The sequence below is a fragment of the Zingiber officinale genome, chromosome 3B (assembly GCF_018446385.1).
Source record: "Zingiber officinale cultivar Zhangliang chromosome 3B, Zo_v1.1, whole genome shotgun sequence".
In the NCBI taxonomy this organism is placed as follows: domain Eukaryota; kingdom Viridiplantae; phylum Streptophyta; class Magnoliopsida; order Zingiberales; family Zingiberaceae; genus Zingiber; species Zingiber officinale.
Window position 1 is genome coordinate 126,954,353 of NC_055991.1, and position 26,035 is coordinate 126,980,387.

At 42.9% G+C, this 26,035-nt stretch overlaps 1 protein-coding gene across 1 annotated transcript; it reads right to left on the reverse strand.

The window, feature by feature from the left end:
- Positions 1–225: 225 nt before the first annotated feature.
- Positions 226–1,689, reverse strand: LOC121968594 (probable xyloglucan endotransglucosylase/hydrolase protein 32). Its single transcript, XM_042518915.1, has 4 exons — positions 1,314–1,689; positions 1,140–1,240; positions 836–1,062; positions 226–742 (listed from the first exon to the last, which is right to left on the reverse strand). Exons 1-4 carry the CDS (start codon positions 1,672–1,674, stop codon positions 385–387), a joined length of 1,047 nt encoding a protein of 348 aa, XP_042374849.1. The 5' UTR covers positions 1,675–1,689; the 3' UTR covers positions 226–384.
- Between the last annotated feature and the right edge of the window lie 24,346 nt (positions 1,690–26,035).

Sequence of the window (26,035 nt, forward strand, 5' to 3'; positions counted from 1 at the left end):
CCCACCGACACCGACAACCACTCTCCATTTGCCACAATTGATCAATCATTTATGCTCCGCCGTATTTTTATATATATAATAAACGCGACATGGCAGTGTCGGCGGACACGTTGATCGTGATCTTGGCCACCATCGGAGACCAGTCCACTGCTGCCCGTCCGTAAGTTGGGGACCTCCGTCTGTACTGTCCATCTGAGTTCAGAGACCACATTTTACAGTATCATATCAATAAATGTATACAATATTGATTAATTATGAGCACACTCTTACATTAGAGTCGCCTCCACTACAAACACATTACAGTAGAAGGGCGGTCCATCATAATTATAATTAAGTAACACTAAAATAACGCTAGCTACTCATAATTTAACTATGCTCTTAATTTCAACACTCAGGTGTGAGAGAATGGTCTCTCGTGTAATCTTGACAATAGTAGTAGACCATATAGTTCTTCTGAACCCACTCCATAGCTGCGTATTGCTCCGAGCTAAGCCCGTTTCCAGACGGCGACGAGAACACCAACTGGCAGCTCGGCGATGCGGACTCTGTGCACCCTCCTATCTTAAAATTAGTGTATCTCCCCACAAAAGGTTGATACCTGTAGTCTGTTCTGTATCTTCCATTATCAGTGGCCCAATTTGATGCGTCCCATATGGAGCCATACACCCACATTTGCCGTTCGGGGAATATCGCCTCCATCTTTCTAGCATATCTTCGTATCGGTACGTCGTCGACAAAAAATCTGCAATCGGTATAGTGCAAGATCATGGAATCGAGAGTTCGTTGTTGAGGAATTTATGGCTATTATGTTAGAGTGAAGTCTGTTATTACTCACATGATCTCATCTGGATTCCAAAGAATCGCATAGTGGTGGAAGTCGGCCGTCGGGTCGAACCAAAGGTGGAACCTCATCTCCCGGCCAACGATCTGACCGTCGCCGCCGTCGCCACTGCCTCTCACGTACACATTCGTCTGCAGCACGTACGGCTGCCCTTCTATGTTCCCCAGGAATTCGATGTCCACTTCGTCATGGAATCCAGGGTACGCTTGATCATTAGAAAGCTGCAGATCAAGCAAGAATATCATCGGCTAATGTGTTAGAGATTAGAGGAGACAGAGGAAGCATGCAGTTTGCTCACATAGAATGCTGTGTTGGTGCCGGCAGTGTAGCCACTTTGGAGTTTGACGGAGGCCCCGAAGTAGCCATTCCTGTAAGAATTGATCGACTTGAATCCACTTCCTGCATCGACGACGGGCCAATATTTTTGAGCCGAAAGAAGAGGCAAGTTTAGCTGAAGTTTGTCCGAACAGACCTGAGTTGCTGTCGAGCCAAATGGTGGTTGAGTACTGATCTGGAGAAATGGTTTGGTGCTCGGGTCCCCAGAGATTAGTGTAACCTTCTCCGAACTTAATTGGGCTCAGTGAGGAACTGGGGGAGTACCCAGGAGATGGTTGGGAATTGATGAAGATGAGATTCTGGAGGACTAGCAAAAGCAAGGGGATGAGAAAAGGTGCCATTAGTCTGAAGGGAGAGGTCAATGGCTTAGGATGGGGGAGGACGGGAGGTTGCACAGGGTTTATATAGATTGTAACAGCCGAAGCGGTTGAACCCCAGTTTTGGTAAACAGAGGAAGAAACAGAGTAGAACTGATGTGGTTCGTGTTGAATGACCATCAAACCAATCGGTGCTTTAAAACTATTTTCGACTTATTAAGCTGTGATGTTTGACTCATTTAAGGACTGACTACGAGATTCATATATTTATTTCTGTTTGCACAGAAATTTCTTTCCGTGATTTACGCGATCACAGAGATCCCACTGGTTAGCTTGCAAACAAAATCTTGAACCAGTTATTCAGCCAGAGATCAAGCCACCACCATTGCTGAAGCATCCAAAAAACAAAGAGGGAAATCTTGAACCGGCAAAGACATTCTTGCTCTATCAATTTTTTATCGATACTGACTATTTCTTTGCAAGTAAAAGATCAGTGTCCACATTGGCCAGTGCTGGCCAAGCTAACATTGCCCCCTGCGCATAATATGTGATTGGGCGAAGGGGGTGTGTCTCAATCAGTTGCATGAATCTATCTCTCCTCACGCCTCCCCACATGTAATTGCGTGAAAGAATGCATCTCCATTGATCCACAAATCTAACTATATCTTTGCAAGTAGAAACCAGTGCACATGTTGGTTAGCTTAGAGGTAATTGGTACGAAGCCCCTTTCGTATGAAGTGGTGCCTCTTTGTTGGGACATAAAGTTAAAAGAATTTGTTCACGAGTGCATATCACTGCGCGCGCATGTTGATTAGCTCAGTACATCTCTTGTTTGGTCATAAATCTTAAACTGAACTTTGAACTTTTATTTAATGGTATTTATGATACAATTTGATAGCATCTGTAATATAATTTCATATTATTTATTTATTTAGCCTGTCATTGCTCTCCATGTTAGTTCGATAGAGAAGAGCAGGAAAGTGGTTTGAAAAAGGAGATTCTGGGCCTGAGGATGCATGTTACGGCTAAGTTAAGATGTCACCCTCATGTTGGTTGAGCTGAAAAAGCATCTCTTTCTTCCCTCGTTTAGGTATTGCGTTGCGCACCCACTTCTGTTGTCCTGCCTGCGCGCGCAGAGATGTTGCATGGGTTCGATCGAGGAGTATTTGAGTGACTGCCCACCGCACCGCGCGCGAGCGCGCCCACTGCGTGGCCCGGGCACATGCACATTCCGACGGGCGACGCGCGCGCGCGGTGCTAGCTAACAAACGACTGCATGCGTGTTCAAATTCCCTACTGTTAGCCTCCTAACTTGGCGGTTAGGCTGGACAAAATGATTAGCTCGTTGCTCCTTTGATCCAGTTTATTGGATATGTACGTGGAGCACATGCCAAGTAGTGAAGACTTTGGACAGTGTACGGGACTGTCCAAGCCTAAGTTTTATAGGAGGTAGACTTGGCAAATATTCAAAGTGTGATATACACACAAAGCATGCCAAGTAAAGTGACAGCGCGGGGCTGTCCAAGCCCAAGTCTTATAAGAGGAAGACTTGGCAAACCAGCAAGTGTGGCATGAGCATAAGCCATGCCAAGCAGTGAACTAGCAGTGTGCGGTGCACTGTCCAAGCCCAAGTCTACAGGAGGCGGACTTGACAAATCAGCAGGCGTGGAATGGGTGCAAACCTTACCAAGCAGCAGATTGCCAATGTGCGGGGTACTATCCAAGCCCAAGTCTGCAGGAGGCGGACTTGGCAATCCATTGAGTCTGGCATGCAAAATATGTCAAGCAACGGAGCGGCGGCGTGGGGTTGTCCAAAGCCCAAGTCTTATTGGAAAAGGAGTTGGCAATGATACGGGTGTGGCTTGTGCACGAGGCACACCAAAGTAGCGGATACGGTAGCACGCAGGGTGCTACCCAAGCACAAATCATGCATGTGGCAGACTTGGCAATCGGGCGAGCAAGGCATGAGTGCAGGGCATGCCAATCAGCAAAGGTGCGGACAAATGGACTTGTCTGTGTTGCTGAAGGAGCAGACAGATGGACTTGTTTGTGGTAACAAAGGTGCGAGCAGATGGACTTGTCCGTGGCACCAAGGGAGCGGACAAATGAACTTGTTCGTAGTGCCAAAGAGATAGAGCCGTGGGCCAAGCACTTGGTGTGCAAACAGACTTTGGCGTGGGGCCAAAGAAGCGGAGCTATAGATGGACCGGACAAATGGACTTGCCCGTGGTGCGAACAAATGGACTTGTCCGTGGTGCCAAAGAAACGAAGTCATTGTGCGAACACTAGGCGGACAGATGGACTATTCATGGTGCCAACGAGGTCAGATCGTGGTCAAGCACAAGGTGTGCAGATTGACACTTAGCGTGGACCAATGCAGTGAAGCCATGGGGAGAAGCACAAGCGGTGAATGCTAACACTTGGCATAGGACCAATGCAACATCATAATGGGCAAAGCACAAGGGTGCAGACTACCACTTGGCATGGTGCCAATGCAGTGAAGACATGTGGACAAAATCGTTTTGTAAGTTAAGTTGGTTTTATCCATGTGGCACAAGGGGTTGGTGCAACCACCATGTAACCTCCTTTGTAATCGTCGCCTATGCATGATAAATAGGCAAGGTGGGTCATTGGCAAAGAGTGCCAAGAGTGGTGCTAAGTGTTGAGGCAATTTCCCTAGGTCAAGTTTGACCAGTTTGACTAAGCTTGAGTTGAGTCAAGCTTGAGTCAGGATTTGAGTTTTGATGTTTGACAATATAAGGGGATTGCTGGAGCAATCGTCCGGTTATGGAGATGGTCAAAGGGTTGACTAGGTTGATAAGAAGACAAGTCAAGTATGTAAGGGATGACAGGAGATTTGACTGGGTAAGTCCTAACTGGAGGTTAGGCGTCTGGAAGTCCTAACTGGAAGTTAGGTAGTGGTAAAGTCCTAGTGAGGAGCTAGGCAGGGGAAAGTCCTGGTGATGAGCTAGGCAACGGGAAAGTCCTTGTGAGGAGCTAGGCAGGAGAAAGTCCTGGTGAGAAACCAGGCAAAATAGGAAAGTCCTGGTGAGGAGCCAGACAATTGGAAAGTCCAAGTGTGATCTTGGCAAAGGAGAAAGTCCTGGTGAGGAGCCATGTAATTGGAAAGTCCAAGTGTGATCTTGGCAAAGGTTGTAAGTCCAAGTATGTGGTCTTGGTAAGGTAAGTCATAGTGTGACTTGGCAAGAAGAACTCGAAAACTAGGATGAGACCGAAGGAAGCTCTTGAAGGCAAGGCGTGAAGGATGGAGAGATATCCGAGGGGCACAAGGCTGATGGAGGAGGCTAGAAGGCTAGTTCGAGGTTGGTCGAGTGTGGCCAAATTCTAGGCATGGAGACCCAACAGGTCACGGTTGACCAAGAGTTGGGTTAGAGATTTTGGACTTGAGTTTGAGTCAAGTTCAGGCTGATCAATCGATCGGGCAATCGATTGAACCAGGGTCCAATCGATCAGTGGATCGATTGGAGTGTGTTGCGAAGGAAGGAATGGCCCAATCGATTGGTCGATCGATTAGGACCATAATTCGCGAGCACAAAGGCCTTCCCAATCGATCGGGCGATCGATTGGGAGCTTCTGATCGATTGGGCAGGGGAGTTCTCGCGCGATCGCGAGAACACAGAAAGCTTCTGAATCGATCCACCGATCGATTCAGATGTTCCCAATCGATCGGTCGATCGATTGGGATTCGACCATTGGGCAGGATGCAGGTGATGGATAGTGCTGATGTGACAATCGATTGGGGATGAATTGGATCGATTGGGAGCATTGTTTAAAGTTTGGGCGAAGCGTTTTCTTCGTCAGAACTTTGCGTTCTTCTCCTGCGATTTATCTCCGACTTTCACAGCAATTTCTCCAGAGATTCTTGCCAGTTCTTGAAGGTTCTTGGAGTGCATCTCCAAGACTCAAGAGGCAACAACAACACACAACAAGTAAGCAAGAAGAGTGTGTTTTCACTTGTATTTTTGTATTTCTCTTCTTGTGTGAGTTGTATTTGTGTGTTTGGATTTGTACGAGGCTTCTCTGTCTTCGAATGCGACCGAGAAGGAGTATTTCATAGTGGAGGAGTAAGTCGGTGTATGGATCCTTGGATTAGTCACCTCTACTTGAGGTGGATACCAAGTAAACCCTAGGTGTTAGCATTGTGAGTCTTGTATTTCATTTCCGCTACATATTATCAACAAGACGAAGCAAACGACACAAGCGCGTGACGAACAACTATTCACCCCCTCTAGCAGGCACAATGGTCCCTACACTAAGGTGTGCCAAGAGTGCCAAGGAGTGCATGAGTGCAAAGTGTGCAACGGGTACACATTGTAAGCAAATTCGTGGGGAATTTGTGAGGGCGGAGCGTGAAGAATTGTGAGCAAATCATGAGGGATTTGTATTGGTGGATCAAGAGCAATTTGTAAGTGATTATGTATTGTTCCATTTGTATTCCTTTATTGGTGAGGATAATAAAGGTTGGGAGTTTCCCGTAATCGTTGGTGTTCTTGTTGCGGCTTTCTTGTGGCTTTAAGGTACCTTTGCCTTGAGATTTGTTTATGCCTTTGTGGTGCATTTGTTGGTAGGCTGAGTCCAGAGTGGGATTTGATTGTCGTGCAGGAGATTTTCAAAGGTGAAAATTTACCCCTGTGACAACTGATATCAGAGCCAAGTTTGTCCAAAAGTAGCCAAAATTTGGATAAAATTTCAAGCAAGATAGTTGGAAGTAACCATGAAATTAGAGAACGAATTTATCTTCTTGAAGTCTTGATCAGTACTGTCCCTAAAGGAGATGTTGCTGATTACAATCTTATGGAGAAGATTACTTATTTGGAGGCTTCTATGGAATAAATTCGGGAGTCTTTGATGGAGGAACTCATGCAAATCTGCAAAGATAATGATGCATTGCACTCCGAAAAGGTTGTTCTGCGAAGAGCGGTATCTTCAAGTGCAGAACATGGAAGGGATCATCTTGTAGTAAAAGTTCCAGAACCCAAGTCCTATGGGGGTGCACGGAGTGTCAAGGAACTTGAGAACTACTTGTGAGACATGGAGTAGTATTTCCTTGCTGCTCGAGTGCTTGAAACAGATAAGGTGACAATTTCCAGCATGTACCTTGGTGGTGATGCGAAGTTATGGTGGAAAATGTTGGTACAATATCCCCTGGATCAGGTTGACCAGGTTGACTAAGCTTGAGTTGGCTCAAGTTTGAGTTTTGATGTTTGGATTTTGATGTTTGACAATACATGAAGATTGCAGGTGCAATCATCTGATTGGGGAGATTGCTGGTGCAAGTTCCCTCTAGTCAGGGTTTGACTAGATTGATGTGAAGAAGAGTCAAGTATGTCAAAGGGTTGGTCGGATACTTGACTGGGAAAGTCCTAACTAGAGGTTAGGCAGTTGAAAATCCTGATGAGTGAAGCCAGGCAGGTGAAAGTCCCGATGAGTGAAGTTGGGTAGTGGAAAAATCCTAGTGAGTGACGCCAGGTGAAAACCCTAGTGAGTAAAGCTAGGTGAAAGTCCTGGTGAGTGAAGCCAAACAAATGGAAAATCCTGGTGAGTGAAGTCAGATGAAAACTCTAGTGAGTGAAGCTAGGTGAAAGTCTTGGTGAGTGAAGCTAGGAAGATGGGAAGTCCTAGTGAGTGAAGCTAGGCAGATGGAAAGACCCGGTGAGTGAAGCCAAGCACGTGGAAATCCAGGTGGGTCAAGGTTAACCGGACACCTGGTATTGAAAAGCCTAAGTAGGTCAAAGGGTTGATCGAATACTTGGCATAAGGAAATCTAGATGGGTCAACGATGACCGGACATCTGGTGAATGGAAGTCCAAATGGGTCAAGATTGATCGGACATTTGGTACGAGACGATAAGTCCAAGTGGGTCAAGGTTGACCAAACATTTGGCATGAGGAAAAAAGTCCAAGTGGGTCAAAGGGATTGACAGGGCATTTGGTGAAGAAGTCCTAGTAGGTCAAGGTTGACCGGATGCTAGGTATAAGGTCCCAATAAGTCACGACTAACCAAATATTGGGTTTGGAGACCTTGGACTTGAGTTTAGCCAAGTCCAAGGATGGTCAATCGATCGACTGATCGATTGAACAAGAGCCCAATCGATTAGCCGATTGATTGGGAGTGTGGTGCGAGTGAAGGTTGGCCTAATCGATCGACCAATCTATTGGGAGCAATTATTGCGAGCACAGAACCTTTCCCAATCGATCAACCGATCGATTGGGCATTGCCAATCAATAGGTCGATTGATTGGGGCTGGAATTCTCGCGTAATAACGAGAAAGTCTGAATCGATTGGTCGATCGATTCAAGCCAGTTCCAAAGAGCATAGAGGCACTCTGAATTGATCGACCGATCAATTTAAACCTCCCTAATTGATCAGCCGATCGATTGAGATTCAACCATTGTGCAAAAAGCGAGTGATGGATGGTTGGGATGACGCAGATTTGATGTGGCAATCGATTGGGAGCCCTAGGAGGCAAGGTATATAGTCGTTGGCGAGCTTCTTCTTTGCATCTCTTCTCCCTATCTACACACGACTTCTCCGACTACTCATCGTCAGTTCTTGGAAGCTCTTGGAGACAAGTGTTGTTGCACTTCCAAGGTTCAAGAGGCATATACAAACATCAAGTGAACAAGAAGAAAGGGTTTTCAGTTGTAATCTTTGTATTTTCTTCTTGTGTTGAGTTATATGCTTGGGTGAGTCTTGTACGAGGTTTCTCCACCTCCAGTAGTTACTGAGAATGAGTGTTTTTGTTAGTGGAGTATGTGTCGCGTGCGGATCTTTGGATTAGTCACCTATTCTTGAGGTGGATCCTACTTGGTAGCGTTGTATTGTGTTTCGTGTTCTTTCTGCTGCACATCATCGTCACGAAGCAAGCAACGAACGTGCGACGAGCTATTCACCCCCCCCCCCCTCTAGCACATTTCGAGCCTAAGAGAAAACTCGCATGGTGGATGATGCTGATACTGGTCGGGGAAAAATTGACACTTGGGCTCGGTTGAAGGAGTTGAAGGCTCAATTTTTTCTGGGAAATGTCTCGTGGATGACATGAGATAAACTGAAAAGTCTCAAACAGAACGGCTCTGTTAGAGACTATGTTAAAGAATTTACTTCTTTGATGTTTGATATTTCCAACATGTCCGAGGAGGACAACCTATATAACTTTCTGTACAATTTGCAACCGTAGGCACAAATTGAACTTCGAAAGCCGAATGTGTGGAATTTTCCTAGTGCTATTGTTGCTGCTGATGCCTTGGCCAATTTTCACTCTAACAAGGAGAGTTTGGAGGCTTCTTCCCCTCCCAAATTCATGAAGAATCGAAAGGAGAAGGAGGTAGAATGGAAGAAAGATTCGGCTAGCATTCGGCAGAATGACAGGAAGAATCATTCTGCAACCCAAGGAAACAACAACTTGAAGAACCAAGGTTGTTCCTATGCAATGGGCCTCACTTAGCGAGGGAATGCCCCAAGCGAGGGAAGTTGAATGTTCTTTTGGCGACAAAGAACGATGAATTCCATGAACAAGAAGTTGTTTCTCTGGTTAATCCTTTGTATTTGTTGAATTCAATTGTTAGTGTGGATGCTAACGAAAATGAAGGAAATGTGGAGGTATACACAGAGAATACTATCAAGGTCATGGGGACTGTGCTAGAGCGGGAGGCCAACCAACGGAGTGTTCGACGAGGGCGGCGAATTCATCTAGTGCGGGTGGTTTGTTAGCCTCTTAACTTGGCGGCTAGGCTGTTGGAGCAGCGGGGACCGGCAAGAGGGGGGTGAATTGCCTGCAAATGAAAGTTACCCTCCTCAAAGCGTTTCAACTCTAAAATAATGCAACACTAAATAAAAGAAAGAGAAGTGAAGACATAATTTTTAACCTGGTTACAACCAAGAGGGTTGTTAATCCAGGGCGATGGAAAGCGTAGTAAGAAACTCCTTCTTTGAAGGCGGAGAAGCCTTTTACACTTTGAGAGCATAGAGGTTGCTTAAACAGAGATTACAAGAGTTGGGTTTCGTATCAAATCGTTATCTTTCAATAGCTACCCGAGACCCCCTTTATATAGAGGTTCTAGAGCTTATCAGTTAACCTGAACCTTCGGGATCAGGTTTGACTCGAGAGGGATCGGTCGACCGATCCCCAGGTTCGGTCGACCGAACCTGCTGTACCTGCCCAGTCTTCCGTCCAGGTGCAGTCTCTGAGAATGAGCTTTTGTTCGGTTGACGGATCCTTATGTTCGGTCGACCGATCGGCCAACGGTCTTCCGACTGAGTTGGCCCGATCATCTTGCTTGACTAAGTCTCTGGATTAACTTCGGTTCGGTCGACCGATCAGGAGGTTCGATCGATCGATCAGCTTCACCAACGGTCAGCTTCTGACGTGACATTCGACGTGTCTGCTGCGGTTGGCTTCGGTTAATGAAGGGTTCGGTCGACCGATCAATAGGTTCGGTCGACCGAACCGTTGACAAGTCAACTTCCAGTTGACTTGCTCTGGTTCGGCTCCTTAGGTGATTGCGGCCATCTGGAATAGGACTCACCCGAACCCAGCTCCCGGCCTTCTCCTCGAGCAGGCTTCTCGCCCCTCGAACGCCGCGCACGTTCTTCTCGCTCCACCGGAGTACTCTTCCGCAGCTCTCTCGTTCTTCGGACGCACTGAGCCCGTCGGCTCCCTTCCCGTGCCGTCCTTCTCGCTAGCTGCGTCTTCCGCTCGACTTCCTGCGCTCCTAAGTTCCTGCACACTCAGACACAGGGTTCAGACAAAACGCAGGACCTAACTAACTTGGTTGATCACATCAAAACTACCACGGGGTCCAACAATCTCCTCCTTTTTGATGTGCATCAACCTAAGTTCAAGTTAGGGTGAAACAGACACAAAAAGTAATTTTAAAGAAAAATTACTAAACTAGCATATTAAGCATAAGCTTTGCAATAAATAAAATTACAACACTATTTAGAAAAATATTAAAAATTTAAAATTTTAATTAATTTTCCTAACTCCCCCTAAGCTTGTACTTTTCTCTATTTAGAAAAATATTAAAAATTTAAACTTTTAATTAATTTTCCTAACTCCCCCTAAACTTGTACTTTTCTCTCCCCCTTTGATCACAACAAAAATGGAGAAGCAAATTCTTAAGATAGAAAACAAAAATTTCTAAGCAAAATAATTTCTTAGAAAAAATGTTTGTACACTTTCAAAGCATTTTAATTCTACTTTTAATGCTTTTTCAGAAAGTTAATTAAACATTTTTGTTTCGATATTTCAGCTTCCAGGTCGTGGAGAGGCACTAGGCCTTCTTGATTATTGGAGCAACAACCACTTCCTTAGACAAAGCCTTCATAAAGAAAATGTTTAATTTTCTCTCTATAAATCTTTTAATTTTAAGAGATTAGTTTAGCATAGATTTTGGAACCCAATAAAGGTTCCTTCCTATAGGATTAGTCAAAAACTTAGGGGGTATATAATTCTTAGGAATTTTCCTAAGTTGACCCTGATGCTTCCTTATATACCAGTTTAATTTTCCATAAATTTTAAGTTTTGATTTAGGAAAAACATTTATCTTTAAGCATGCATCAGATTTCAATTTTTGAATTTCCAGTTTTAAATTTTCATTTTCTGATTTTAAATCTTCATTTTCTTTTTCTAATTTATCTAATTCTTTATAAAGAGCTTTAATAAATTTAAAAGATTGAGTCGGGGGTTAGATTGCGTACCTTACTTACCTGATCTGGTGACGCTCCCCCTTCATTGCTGCTTTCTTCTTCTGATGTTCCTCCCCCTTCATCAATGCTCATTTCTGAGCTAGATGTTTCTTCTAGCTGATGGTTGGCCATCAGTGCTAGTCCCGAGAATTTTTCAACTTCTGACTCGGAGGATGAAGAGTCGTCCCATGTCACCTTCAGGTTTTTGTGCTTGGGTCGAGCTGACTTCTTGCTTCTTTCCTTATCTTTCTGTTTGCTCTTCAATTTTGGGCAATCATCCTTGATGTGCCCTTCTTCGTTGCAATTGTAGCACCGGACTGTCCTTCCTTTTTGATGACGTTTACTTGACTGCGATCTAAACTTGTTAGATTTAAAAAACTTATTAAAACGTCTTACCATTAACGCAGCTTCGTTTTCGTCGATTGGCGCTTCGGAGTCGGGATCGTCCTTTTCAGCTCATAGGGCAATGTTGAGGTTCGACTTCTCTACTGGTTTTTCTGCAAGTCGAGACTCGTGAAGTTCGAAAGTTGAAAACAAGTTTTCTAAACTACTTACCTCAAAGTCCTTAGAGATGTAGTAAGCATCTACTAAGGACGCCCATTCTGAAGTCCTCGGGAAGGCATTGAGCGCGTATCGGATGGAATCCCGGTTGGTTACTTCTTCTCCAAGGTTCGTTAGTTGCGTTATTAGCTCCTTGATTCTCGCTTGGAGTTGCGCTACCTTCTCGTCGTTGTTCATCCGGAGGTTTGTTAGTTGTGTCCGGAGGATGTCGCGCCGCGCCAGCTTCGCTTCAGAGGTACCTTCGTGAAGCTCCAGGAATTTCTCCCAGAGATCTTTCGCTGAGACGTAGCTTCCGATCCGACTTACCTCCTGAGGTGGCAGAACGCTGATGAGGTGGAATTCAGCTTTTCCATTGGCGACGAAATCAGCTTGCTCCTTCTTGCTCCACGTGTTTTCTTCTTTGTCTTTAGGAGCTGCAAAAGCATATTTCATAGTAATTAAAATATCAAAGTCTGTTTTAAAGAATACCTCCATTTTTCTCTTCCATGTAGCGAAATCTCCGTCGAACTTCGAGGGATGTATGTTCGCGCCGGCCATTGTCTTGATCGTAGTGCTTCAGTTGGCAGTTAGTCCTTCTGAGACGATCAGGCTCTAATATCACTTGTTGGAGCAGCGGGGACCGGCAAGAGGGGGGTGAATTGCCTGCAAATAAAAGTTACCCTCCTCAAAGCGTTTCAACTCTAAAATAATGCAACACTAAATAAAAAAAAGAGAAGTGAAGACAGAATTTTTAACCTGGTTACAACCAAGAGGGTTGTTAATCCAGGGCGATGGAAAGCGCAGTAAGAAACTCCTTCTTTGAAGGCGGAGAAGCCTTTTACACTTTGAGAGCACAGAGGTTGCTTAAACAGAGATTACAAGAGTTGGGGTTCGTATCAAATCATTGTCTTTCAATAGCTACCCGAGACCCCCTTTATATAGGGGTTCTAGAGCTTATCAGTTAACCTGAACCTTCGGGATCAGGTTTGACTCGAGAGGGCTCGGTCGACCGATCCCCAGGTTCAGTCGACCGAACCTACTGTACATGCCCAGTCTTCCGTCCAGGTGTAGTCTCTGAGGATGAGATTTTGTTCGGTCGACTGATCGGCCAACGGTCTTCCGGCTGAGTTGGCCCGATCATCTTGCTCGACTAAGTCTCTGGATTAACTTCAGTTTGGTCGACCGATCAGGAGGTTCGGTCGACCGATCAGGAGGTTCGGTCGACCGATCAGCTTCACCAACGGTCAACTTCTGACGTGGCATTCAACGTGTCTGCTGCGGTTGGCTTCGGTTAATGAAGGGTTCGGTCGACCGATCAATAGGTTGGGTCGACCGAACCGTTGACAAGTCAACTTCCAGTTGACTTTCTCTGGTTCGACTCCTTGGGTGATTGCGGCCATCCGGAATAGGGCTCACCCGAACTCAGTTCCCGGCCTTCTCCTCGAGCAGGCTTCCGTCAAACCTTTAGGTAGAATATTTTCTCTCTTATTTATTATTCACCGAGAATACATACATTATATAATGATATAACGTAATATGAATTACAGTAAAAAATTAAATGCTAATTAATACCGCATACCCTACCATAATTTATAGATTATATTCCTAACAAATGATTCACTAATTACAGTAAGAATTGAATGCTGTCAACTTAATGATTATCTTTCCTAACTCACTCCAAACTCCCCCTCAAGTTGGCAGGAAGATGTCTCGCAATCCCAACCTGTTGAGTGAGTCATGAAAATTTCTGCTACATACTTCTTTTGTAAGTATATTTGCTAGTTGATATTCAGATTTGACAAAAGGAAACCGAATTATCTTTGCTTCCAGATTTTCTTTAATAAAGTGCCGATCAACTTCCACATGCTTCTTTTGATCATGTTGAACTGGATTATGAGCAATAGCAATCGCTGCTTTATTATCACAAAATACATCAATTTCATGATCAGGCACAAAGCCCATTTCAGTTAATTGATTCCTTAGCCAGAGGAGTTCACACACTCCTTTTGCCATACTTCGGAATTCCGCTTCAGCACTAGATAGAGCCACCATATTTTACTTCTTACTTTTCCAGGTGACTAGATTCCCACCGACAAATGTAAAATATTAGAGGTGGACGTCCTATTCGAAATTATACTAGTCCAATCAACATCTGTATACCCCTCAATCAACAAATGGTTGTTCTTTGTAAACATAAGTCCCTTTCCCATAAATGACTTTAGATATTGGAGAATGCAAATCACCGCTCTCATATGACCTTTACTTGGGTTCTTCATGAATTGGCTCACTACACTTACTGCATATGCAATATCAGGCCGAGTATGGGAGAGATAAATTAATTTCCCCACCAATTTTTGATACTTGCCCTTGTCTATTGGAACCTGATCTATGTATTCTCCAAGCTTGTGATTTTGGATTATTAGGGAGTCCACATGTTTACAATCTAGTAGCCCAACTTCTGCCAATAAGTCAAGAACATATTTTTTTGAGAAAGAAATATATCCTGCTTCAAGCGAGCAACTTCAATTCCCAAGAAATACTTCGATCCTCAAAGATTCTTCATTTCAAATTTGGTGACCAACCTCCTTTCTAAAGTAGCCATTCCTTCTGAGTCATCTCTTGTAATGATCATATCATCCACATATACTATTAGAGCAGTTATCTTACCCTGATAATGTTTTAAGAATAACGTATGGTCTGAGTGGCTTTGCTTGAACCCATATCTTTTCATGGCAGTAGTTAGATGATCAAACCATGCTCTAGGAGATTGCTTTAACACATACAGAGTTCTTTGCAACTTACATACCACTTTAGTTTGAGTATCTACCCAATAATCTGGAGGCATTTCCATGTATATTTCTTCTTCTATGTCACCATGGAGAAAAGCATTCTTTACATTAAATTGATGTAAAGGCCAATTAAGATTTATTGCAAGAGACAACAGTACCCTGACAATATTTAATTTTGCTACTGGTAAGAAAGTTTCTTGATAGTCTATATTGTATGTCTGTGTATAACCTTTCACTACCAGCCTTGATTTGTATCTCTCAATCGATCCATTGGCGTTATATTTGATAGAAAAATACCCATTTGCATCCCACTAAATTTTTATTCTCTGGTAGTGATACTAGAGTCCATGTCTTGTTTTTAAACAACGCTGCCATCTCTTCTTCCATTGCTTGAGTCCACCTAGGATTTCCCAATGCCTCTTCTACACTTATAGGAACTTGATTTAAGGATAGTTCAGATACAAAGTGTTTTAGGGGGTTGGATAACCTTAGTGTAGATACATAATTTACAATGAGATATTTAGATTGCCTGATTTTTCCTTCAGGAGAGTACCGGTTTGGAGGTTTACCCCTATTGTGCCTGAAAGGTAATTCATAGCAAACAATAGTAGTTTTATCACTAGCATAAGGATGTACTTCAATGATATTCTCAGGAGATAGGCTGGTGGATACTGGAGAGGGAGGGGTCTTGAGCGGTACTTGCATGGTATTGCTTGGGCTAGAATGAGATTCTTCTGGCAGATTTACTGTGGCACCCGGATAGGGAGTGGTCCCTCCTAGGCAATCTTCCTAATAATTTGTCGTTTCTCTTAAGTCAGAAAGTGGAATTCTTGCTTTATTTAGTTGGTCATACGAGAGCCACGTAGTCCCTTCTGATACCGTCTCCCCTTGAAGGGAAGTAGTGGGGCAGTAAAATAATTCAAATTCCATGAAGGTAATATCTAGAGTAACATATGTACGGTGAGTCAATAGGTCATAACATCGATACCCCTTTTGGTGAGTACCATATCCCACAAAAACACAATGGATGGCACGGGGATCAAGCTTGGTCCGTTGGGTTTTAGGAAGATGGACAAGAGCCATATATCAAAAAATATGAGGTGGAAGCATCAGAATGGTAGGTAATGAGACTGAGGTCGCTAGAACTTGTAAAGGAGTTTAGAACCCCAATACTTTGGAGGGCATTCGATTAATGAGATATACGGCGGTACAGATAGCGTTAACCCAGAGGTGTAGCGGGGCATGGGCCCCAAGAAGGAGGGCTCGAGTAGTCTCCAGGATATGTCAATTTTTTCGCTCCGCAATACCATTCTATTAGGGAGTATGAGGGCAGGAGGTCTCATGAATGAGACCATGTGAACTGAAATATTAATAGAAGGATTGATTAACATACTCGTCTCCATTGTCGGAGTGAAGCATGTTGATTTTAGCCCCAAATTGTGTCTGAATAAGAGTCTGAAAAGCTTGAAATATAGTGAACACTTCCCTTTTATGATGCAGTAGATAAATCCAAGTTATGCGGGTACAATCATTAATAAATGTCACAAACCATTGGTAACCAGATGACGTGGGATTTGGAGCAGAATCCCAAACATCAGAATGGACTAATGCAAACGGAATGCCACATTTATTATGTCGTAATAGATACGAGACTCTGTGACTTTTTTCTAACAAACAAGTTTCACATTTAAAATCCATAGAAGATAAACCCAAAAATAACGCTAGAAATACATGCTGCAAATAACTAAAAGAAGGGTGGCCTGGTCGGCGATGCCATAGAAGAACTTGTTGTACTTGATAATCACTAGATGTGTGGTAAGCACTACCGTTGATGAAGTCATCAATGCAATAAAGCCCCCCCCCCCCCCCTCTTAGTACCACACCCAATGATCTCCTTTGTGAGAATATCCGGAATGACACAAAACGTGAGATAAATCAGCACAATACAATGTAAGTCTTTAGTAAGTTGGCCAACAGATAATAACTTGTGGGACAAGGAAGACACTAATAGGGTATTAGATAAGAATAGGGTAGGGAACAATTGCACAGTTCCAACCCAAGTTAACAAAGATATGTCGCCATTAGAATTGACAATTGTGGTTCACTTGGGAGGAGTGTGTTGAGTAAAATCGATTACATCAAAAGTCATGTGATCCGTCGCACCAGAATTAAGTATCTAGGAATGATTTGCTATCCCTGGTTCGAGCCAAGAAGAGTATTACTTGAGGAAGTAGGTAGACCATCAAGTGGAAGGATGGACAGTCGCTACTCGTCTATCTGTCTTAGGCCATCTTGTCTAATGGTCTGGCCTAGATCAACGCTTTTCCCTGTTGTTTGGGTAGCTGCTCCTGCCATTGCAACTCGGCCTGGTCTAACCATCGGACCAAACAAATTGTCCTCCTTTCTAACATCCCGCCCGTCAATGAGGGATGTCTTGCTAAGTTCACCTGCTTGGCTTGACCAAGAGCCCTGCCCACTTCTATCTTTCCTCTTGCAGGCTTGGAGGTCATGCCACCAGTCGGGCTATCCATGAAGTTTAAAATAGTTGTCACGGGAGTGCTTAACACTACCACAATGCGAGCAAGGAAGGGCCTTGGTGGTAGGGCTTATTCTCCTACCAGAACTTGATTGAGAACCAACATGAGGTGGAACCCGAGGACCTGACCAAGAACCTCAAGTTGCTAAGCCTGCTCCATGTAGATCATTCGCAGGGTGGTTGGTCATTACTGATTGTCGAGTAGCCTCTAGACGAACATGGGCAAAAGCCTCCTCTAGTGTAGGAAACGGCTGAAGTTGTAGGATATTGCTGCGAATATTATCAAGATGATCATCAAGACCATCCAGAAATAGGTAGACGCGATCTTCTTGAACCAAGGAATTATACCACTGGATATCACCTGGGAATTCCTGTTGGTGCAGGTTGCACTAATAGTCTAACTCAAAGTTTTGATGAATGATAAAGTAAGTTAAGTTAGGTTTATTGTGATCTAACAAGTTAACCAAGTGTGCAAGAGAAGTCCAGATAGGACGACGGACTGACCAGATATCTGCCAAGAAATCCAGCTAGGTCGACGGGTTGATCGGATAGCTGTTACGAAGTCCAGATAGGTCGACGGACTGACCGAATAGCTAGCACGAAGTCCAGGTAGGTCAATGGGTCGACCGGATAGTTGGCACGAAGTTCAGAAAGGTCGACGAGTTGATCGGATGTTTGGCAAAGCAATAAGTTAAGATAAGTTACTAGAGGGGAGTGACTTGGTGAGGACGTGTTCCCCGTTTGAGGGAACAGTAGGCCCCATCTAACTTAGATCCATTTTGAAAATCTACGTTGAGATCTTGACTAGATTCTGGTATCTAAGAGACAAGATTTAATTACTACTATGTTTTTATAAATTGTACTAACATTTATTTTGTAGGGTAGTATAATGTTTATTGCTTCGGACTAATCTTTTTCTTGCAAGAAAAAGCTTTGATGGAAAAAGTGGTCCGAGCGCCCGGAAAGGATCCGAGCACCCGGAGCTAGTCTGGGCGCCCAGAGCTGGTCCGAGTGCCCGTAATGCAAAAGTCTATCTCGTCGCAAACGTAGAGCGCGTTGATTGGCTAAGCTGACGTCACAGTCCAGGTGCCCGGAAGGGATCCGAGCGCCCGGAGCTACCTATATAAGAATCCTTCCATTGGAGCATGAAATACAACTTTCTACCACGATTACTCTATTGCGCAGTGCTCCAAAACTGCTCCGCGAAGCACCTCCGACAACCTATGACTCAGTTTTAATTTTCTTATTGTCGGTAATTTAGTTTTATAGTTCTTGTACTAATCCTGTAACTCTTTTCACGAACTATTAGTGGATTTCCCAACGAAAGTACTCGACGAGTGTGGACCTTGAAGTAAGAGTCGACGAAGGCTCCGAACCAAGTAAAAACTTGGTGTGTTAGCATTCTTCTTATTTTTCTATTTCCGCTGCTTACTTGATTAAGTTTCAATGATCCTGTAACTCTTTTCATGAACTATTAGTGGATTTCCCAACGAAAGTACTCAACGAGTGTGGACCTTGAAGTAGGAGTCGACGAAGGCTCCGAACCAAGTAAAAACTTGGTGTGTTAGCATTGTTCTTATTTTTCTATTTCCGCTGCTTACTTGATTAAGTTTCAATGATCGCTATTCACCCCCCCCCTCCTCTGGTGAACTTTATGATCCAACAAGTGGTATCAAAGCAGGTACCTCTCTGATTTGGTACAACCACCAATCAGGCAAAATGGGTGATTTTTTTTGTTTTCAGTTTTAAGTGTTTTTTCATAATCCAAATTGGTATAATTACCTCTTTGGAAAATTCTTTTTCGTAGCAAATTAAACAAAACTGCTGCAAAACCAATTCAGTTTATTTTCTCCCAAACTACTAAATTCAAGACCAAGTCTTGGGATCCTCTTCCTTGTTTCTTTGTGTGCAAGAGTTATGACCCAAAACGAAGGATACAACACCGTTTGTTCTTCCCTATTCAACGGTGATGACTTCCCGTACTAGAAGAAGCAAATGGAGGTGTATCTGAAGACTGACTATGACCAGTGGTTCAGCATCACCAGAGGCTACAAGGCGCCAGTCGATAACGCTGGAATTCCGATGGACCCGGAATAATGGAATCTGGAGATGAAGAAGAAAGCCCAAATTGAGTTCAAAGCTCTCAACACCCTCTAGTGTGGGCTAACGAAGGAGGAACTGAATCGCGTCGGCCCATATGAAATGTGAAGGAACTATGGGACAATCTCATCGAACTGCATGAAGGAACCAACGATGCGAAGGTAACCAAATGAGACCTCTACTTGAATAAGTTATTTAATATTAAAATGCATGAAGGAGAATCTGTGAGTCAACTCCACACGAGGATAAAGGACATCCTCAACGGGCTTCACACTATCGGCCACCAAATGGAGAACCGCGATCTAATAAGGTACACCCTAAACGAATTTCCTCGAAATACACTGTGGGCATCCATCGTTGATGCTTACAAGATTTCGAAGAATCTCTCTAAATTAAAACTTGACGAATTATTTTGTGAACCTGGACTCCATGAGCGGACTAACTCAAAACAGACCGAGAAAGGAATTGCTCTTTTTGTAGTTTCCTCTAAGGAAAAATCAAGAACCAAGCCTGAATCTGAAGGTGAGTCTAACCAAGACTTAGAAGATGAAGAATACCTGGTGAACTTGGTAAGAAAATGTTCACCAGGAGAAAGAAGAACTTCAGCAGAAATGACTTACAAAAGATCAACTCCAATAACGACCCAAAAAATGTGATCTGCTTCGGATGCAACTGGAAGGGTCAGTACAAGAATGAGTGCCCAAAAATGAAGAATGACAAAAACAAAACAACCAAAAAGAAAGCACTCAAGGCGACGTGGGATGAATCATCAGATGAATTGAATGCCGAAGATTAGAAGCACCGAAGCTACCTCACAGTGATGGCCCGCGAATCAGAATTAGAGAACAAATCGAAAGACAGATCGAAACCTAAATCAAGCCACGAGTCAGTACTCATTTCCGAAGGTTCCGATGAGATATACTTTAATTTAAGAAAAAAGCTTTTTAAAGTCATCGCATGCTTAAATTGAAAATTAACTGAAAATGAAAATCAAAATAAGATGCTCCTTGAGGAAAATCAACACCTCAAGGAACAAATTGAAAATTCTAATCCAAATCAAGTTGTAAAATTTGAAGAGTAAAACTCAACATTAAAAATTGAAATTAACAAACTTAAAGGACTACTAGAAAATTTTACAACTAGATCCAAAAACTTGGATCTAATCCTTAAAAAAATTAAAAAGTTGTATACAACAAATCTAGGCTTAATACAAGCTCAGTTCAACAAATAAATCATTTATATCACTAGTAACTCAAAATAAAACACAAACTAAGGCTTGAGTTCCAAAAGCGTGTCTAACCACGCAAGTTGAAATTAACCAATATTATATACCCAAAAATAAAATATATTATGTAAAATCAAATAACCTGAATATAAATCCAAATCTAAAACTAAATCAACAAAAAAAAATTGAATTATAAAAAGAAATACATAACTAACTCAAACTCAAACTATCATCAAGTCTACTATAATTACAAGAGTAACCGACATAAACCCAAAACCAAAACTTAAGAAATCCAGATCAATAATTTAGGGGGAGGCTCCAAACTAGTTGACATCTTCAAAATAACCTACCCAGCAGGGTAATTAGGATTAGAGTTAAAAGGGATAAAGTTTAACTTGACCTACGGAACTGGTGAAGTTTTGGATGATAGTAAGTTAGGAAAGCTCAGTCTATGCATGTCTAGGAAGATATGGCTTCGACCTAGTGCTTTTGGCTGAGTGGAACTAACAGAAACTACCCCTTACGAATCCTAACTAGTTAAACCAAGGTTTTGTACTAAGTTTAGTGGATAGGACTATTTGAAAAATCTTGAAGGTAAGGTTACTCTAACAAGTTTCACATTTAAAATCCATAGCAGATAAACCCAAAAATAACGCTGGAAATACATGCTGCAAATAACTAAAAGAAGTGCGGCCCGGTCGGCGATGCCATAGAAGAACCTGTTGTACTTGATAATCACTAGATGTGTGGTAAGCACTACCGTTGATGAAGTCATCCATGTAATAAAGTCCCCTCTTAGTACCATACCCAATGATCTCCTTTGTGAGAATATCCTGAATGACACAAAACGTGAGATAAATCAGCACAATAAAATGCAAGTCTTTAGTAAGTTGGCCGACAGATAATAACTTGAGGGACAAGGAAGAACTAATAGGGTATTAGATAAGAATAGGGTAGGGAACAATTGCACAGTTCCAGCCCAAGTTACCAAAGATATGTCGCCATTAGAATTGACAATTGTGGTTCGCTTGGGAGGAGTGTGTTGAGTACAATCGATTACATCAAAAGTCATGTGATCCGTCGCACCAGAATCAAGTATCTAGGAATGATTTGCTATCCCTGGGTCGAGCCAAGAAAAGTATTACTTGAGGAAGTAGGTAGACCATCAAGTGGAAGGATGGACAGTCGCTACTCGTCTATCTGTCTTAGGCCATCTTGTCTAATGGTCTGGCCTAGATCAACGCTTTTCCCTGTTGTTTGGGTAGCTGCTCCTGCCATTGCAACTCGGCCTGGTCTAACCATCAGACCAAACAAACTGTCCTCCTTTCTAACATCCCGCCCATCAATGAGGGATGCCTTGCTAAGTTCACCTGCTTGGCTTGACCAAGAGCCCTGCCCACTTCTATCTTTCCTCTTGCAGGCCTGGAGGTCGTGCCACCAGTCGGGGTATCCATGAAGTTTAAAATAGTTGTCACGGGAGTGCTTAACACTACCACAATGCGAGCAAGGAAGGGCCTTGGTGGTAGGGCTTATTCTCCTACCAGAACTTGACTGAGAACCAACATGAGGTGGAACCCGAGGACCTGACCAAGAACCTCAAATTGCTAAGCCTGCTCCATGTAGATCATTCGCAGGGTGGTTGGTCATTATTGATTGTCGAGTAGCCTCTCGACGAACATGGGCAAAAGCCTCCTCTAGAGTGGGAAACGGCTGAAGTTGTAGGATATTGCTACGAATATTATCAAGGTGATCATCAAGACCATCCAGAAATAGGTAGACACAATCTTCTTGAACCAAGGAATTATACCACTGGATATCACCTGGGCATTCCTGTTGGTGCAGGTTGCACTAATGGTCTAACTCAAAGTTTTGATGAATGATAAATTAAGTTAAGTTAGATTTATTGTGATCTAACGAGTTAACCAAGTGTGCAGGAGAAGTCCAGATAGGTCGACGGACTGACCAGATATCTGGCAAGAAATCCAGCTAGGTCGACGGGTTGACCGGATAGCTGGTACGAAGTCCAGATAGGTCGACGGACCGACCGAATATCTAGCACGAAGTCCACCTAGGTCAATGGGTCGACTGGATAGTTGGCACGAAGTTCAGACAGATCGACGAGCTGATCGGATGTTTGGCAAAGCAATAAGTTAAGGTAAGTTACTAGAGGGGAGTGACTTGGTGAGGACGTGTTCCCTGTTTGAGGGAACAGTAGGCCCTAATCTAACTTAGATCCATTTTGAAAATCTAAGTTGAGATCTTGACTGGATTCTGGTCTCTAAGAGATAGAATTTAATTACTACTATGTTTTTATAAATTGTACTAACATTTATTTTGTAGGGTAGTATAATGTTTATTGCTTCAGACTAATCTTTTTCTTGCAGGAAAAAGCTTTGTTGGAAAAAGTGGTCCGGGCGCCCAGAAAGGATCCGAGCACCCGGAGCTAGTCTGGGCGTCCAGAGCTAGTTCAGTCGCCTGTAATGCAAAAGTCTATCTCAATGCAAACGTAAAGCGCGCTGATTGGCTAAGCCGACGTCGCAGTCCAGGTGCTCGGAAGGGATCCGAGCGCCCGGAGCTACCTATATAAGAATCCTTCCACCAGAGCATGAAATACAACTTTCTACCACGATTACTCTATTGCGCAGTGCTCCAAAAATGCTCCGCAAAGCACCTCCGACAACCTATGACTCAGTTTTAATTTTCTTATTGTCGGTAATTTAGTTTTATAGTTCTTGTACTAATCCTGTAACTCTTTTCATGAACTATTAGTGGATTTCCCAACGAAAGTACTCGACGAGTGCGGACCTTGAAGTAGGAGTCGACGAAGGCTCCGAACCAAGTAAAAACTTGGTGTGTTAGCATTGTTCTTATTTTTCTATTTCCGCTGCTTACTCGATTAAGTTTCAATGATCGCTATTCACCACCCCCCTCCTCTAGTGAACTTTATGATCCAACAAGTGGTATCAAAGCAGGTACCTCTCTGATTTGGTACAACCACCAATCAGGCAAAAGGGGTGATTTATTTCTTTTCGATTTTAAGTTTTTTTTCATAATCCAAATTGGTATAATTACCTCTTTGGAAAATTCTTTTTCATAGAAAATTAAACTAAACTGGTACAACACCAATTCAGTTTATTTTCTCCCACACTACTAAATCCAAGACCAAGTCTTGGGATCCTCTTCCTTGTTTCTTTATGTGCAAGAGTTATGGCCCAAAACGAAGGATACAGCACCGTTTGTTCTCCCCTATTCAACGGTGATGACTTCCCGTACTAGAAGAAGTAAATGGAGGTGTATCTGAAGACTGACTATGACCAGTGGTTCAGCATCACCAGAGGCTACAAGGCGCCAGTCGATAACGCTGGAATTCCGATGGACCCAGAATAATGGAATCCTGAGATGAAGAAGAAAGCCCAAATTGAGTTCAAAGCTCTCAACACCCTCTAGTGCGGGCTAACGAAGGAGGAACTGAATTACGTCGGCCCATATGAAATGTGAAGGAACTATGGGGCAATCTCATCGAACTGCACGAAGGAACCAACGATGTGAAGGTAACCAAATGAGACCTCTACTTGAATAAGTTATTTAATATTAAAATGCATGAAGGAGAATCTGTGAGTCAACTCCACGTGAGGATAAAGGACATCCTCAACGGGCTTCACACTATCGGCCACCAAATGGAGAACCGCGATCTAATAAGGTACACCCTAAACGCATTTCCTCAAAATGCACTGTGGGCATCCATCGTTGATGCTTACAAGATTTCGAAGAATCTCTCTAAATTAAAACTTGACGAATTATTTTATGAACCTGGACTCCATGCGCGGACTAACTCAAAACAAACCGAGAAAGGAATTGCTCATTTTGTAGTTTCCTCTAAGGAAAAATCAAGAACCAAGCCTGAATCTGAAGGTGAGTCTAACCAAGACTTAGAAGATGAAGAATACCTGGTGAACTTGGTAAGAAAAATGTTTATCAGGAGAAAGAAGAACTTCAGTAGAAATGACTTGCAGAAGATCAACTCCAATAACGACCCAAAAAATGTGACCTGCTTCGGATGCAACAAGAAGGGTCAGTACAAGAACGAGTGCCCAAAAATGAAGAATGACAAAAACAAAACAACCAAAAAGCAAGCACTCAAGGCGACGTGGGATGAATCATCAGATGAATCGAATGCCGAATATTAGAAGCACTGAAGCTACCTCGCAGTGATGGCCCACGAATCAGAATCAGAGAATAAATCGAAAGAAAGATCCAAACCTAAATCAAGCCACGAGTCCGTACTCGTTTCCGAAGGTTCCGATGAGGTATACTTTAATTTAAGCAAAAAAAATTTTAAAGTCATCGCATGCTTAAATCGAAAATTAACTGAAAATGAAAATCAAAATAAAATGCTCCTTGAGGAAAATCAACACCTCAAGGAACAAATTGAAAATTCTAATCCAAATCAAGTTGTAAAATTTGAAGAGTAAAAATCAACATTAAAAATTGAAATTAACAAACTTAAAGGACGACTGGAAAATTTTACAACTAGATCCAAAAACTTGGATCTAATCCTTAAAAAAATCAAAAAGTTGTATACAACAAATCTGGGCTTGATACAAGCTCAGTTCAACAAATAAATCATTTATATCCCTAGTAACTCAAAATAAAACACAAACTAAGGCTTGAGTTCCAAAAGCGTGTCTAACCACGCAAGTAGAAATTAACCAATATTATATACCCAAAAATAAAATATATTATGTAAAATCAAATAACCTGAATCTAAATCCAAATCTAAAACTAAATCAACAAAAAAAAAATTAAATTATAAAAAGAACTACATAACCAACTCAAACTCAAACTATCATCAAGTCTACTATAATTACAAGAGTAACTGACATAAACCCAAAACCAAAACTTAAGAAATCCAGATCAATAATTTAGGGGGAGGCTCCAAACTAGTTGTCATCTTCAAAATAACCTACCCAGCAAGGTAATTAGGATTAGAGTAAAAAGGGATAAAGTTTAACTTGACCTACGGAACTGGTGAAGTTTTGGATGATAGTAGGTTAGGAAAGCTCAGTCTATGCATGTCTAGGAAGATATGGCTTCGACCTGGTGCTTTTGGTTGAGTGGAACTAACTAAAACTACCCCTTACGAATCCTAACTAGTTAAACCTGTTAGGATCGATGGTCGCGGCTAGAGAGGGGGGGTGTGAATAGCCGCCCCCAAATTCGTTCGTTTCTTTCTACAAATCAAAGTTAGCGCAGCGGAAATAAAAATAATAGAAACGAAAGCGGAGAAATCAAACCTCAACATGCGTCGATGTAACGAGGTTCGGAGATGAAACTCCTACTCCTCGGCGTGTCCGTAAGGTGGACGAAGCCTATCAATCCGTCGGTGGATGAGCCCCCGGAAAACCGGCTAATAAGAACTCCTTCTGGGTGGAGAAACCTCACCACAAACTCTTGCAATAGCAAGATCAGAGTACAAGTACAAGAAGCACAGCAAGATACAAATATAAAGATGAATGTAGCAACTCTTGCTTGCCTTCTCGTCGTCGACTGAAATCTGTAGATGAAGCACCAACTTCACAGAATCACAGCAGCAGCTGAAACCAGTCGAAGAAAGCTCACCCGAAGCTTCAAGAAAGAGCTCAC

What these genes read in the sequence shown, in the direction of transcription:
- LOC121968594 (XM_042518915.1), bottom strand. Translation starts at nt 1,674, where the DNA reads ATGGTCATTCAACACGAACCACATCAGTTCTACTCTGTTTCTTCCTCT. An exon ending in TTGGCTCGACAGCAACTCAG is followed by an intron (nt 1,241 to 1,313) that starts GTCTGTTCGGAC and finishes TCGTCGATGCAG; the next exon opens with GAAGTGGATTCAAGTCGATC. An exon ending in GCACCAACACAGCATTCTAT is followed by an intron (nt 1,063 to 1,139) that starts GTGAGCAAACTG and finishes CTTGATCTGCAG; the next exon opens with CTTTCTAATGATCAAGCGTA.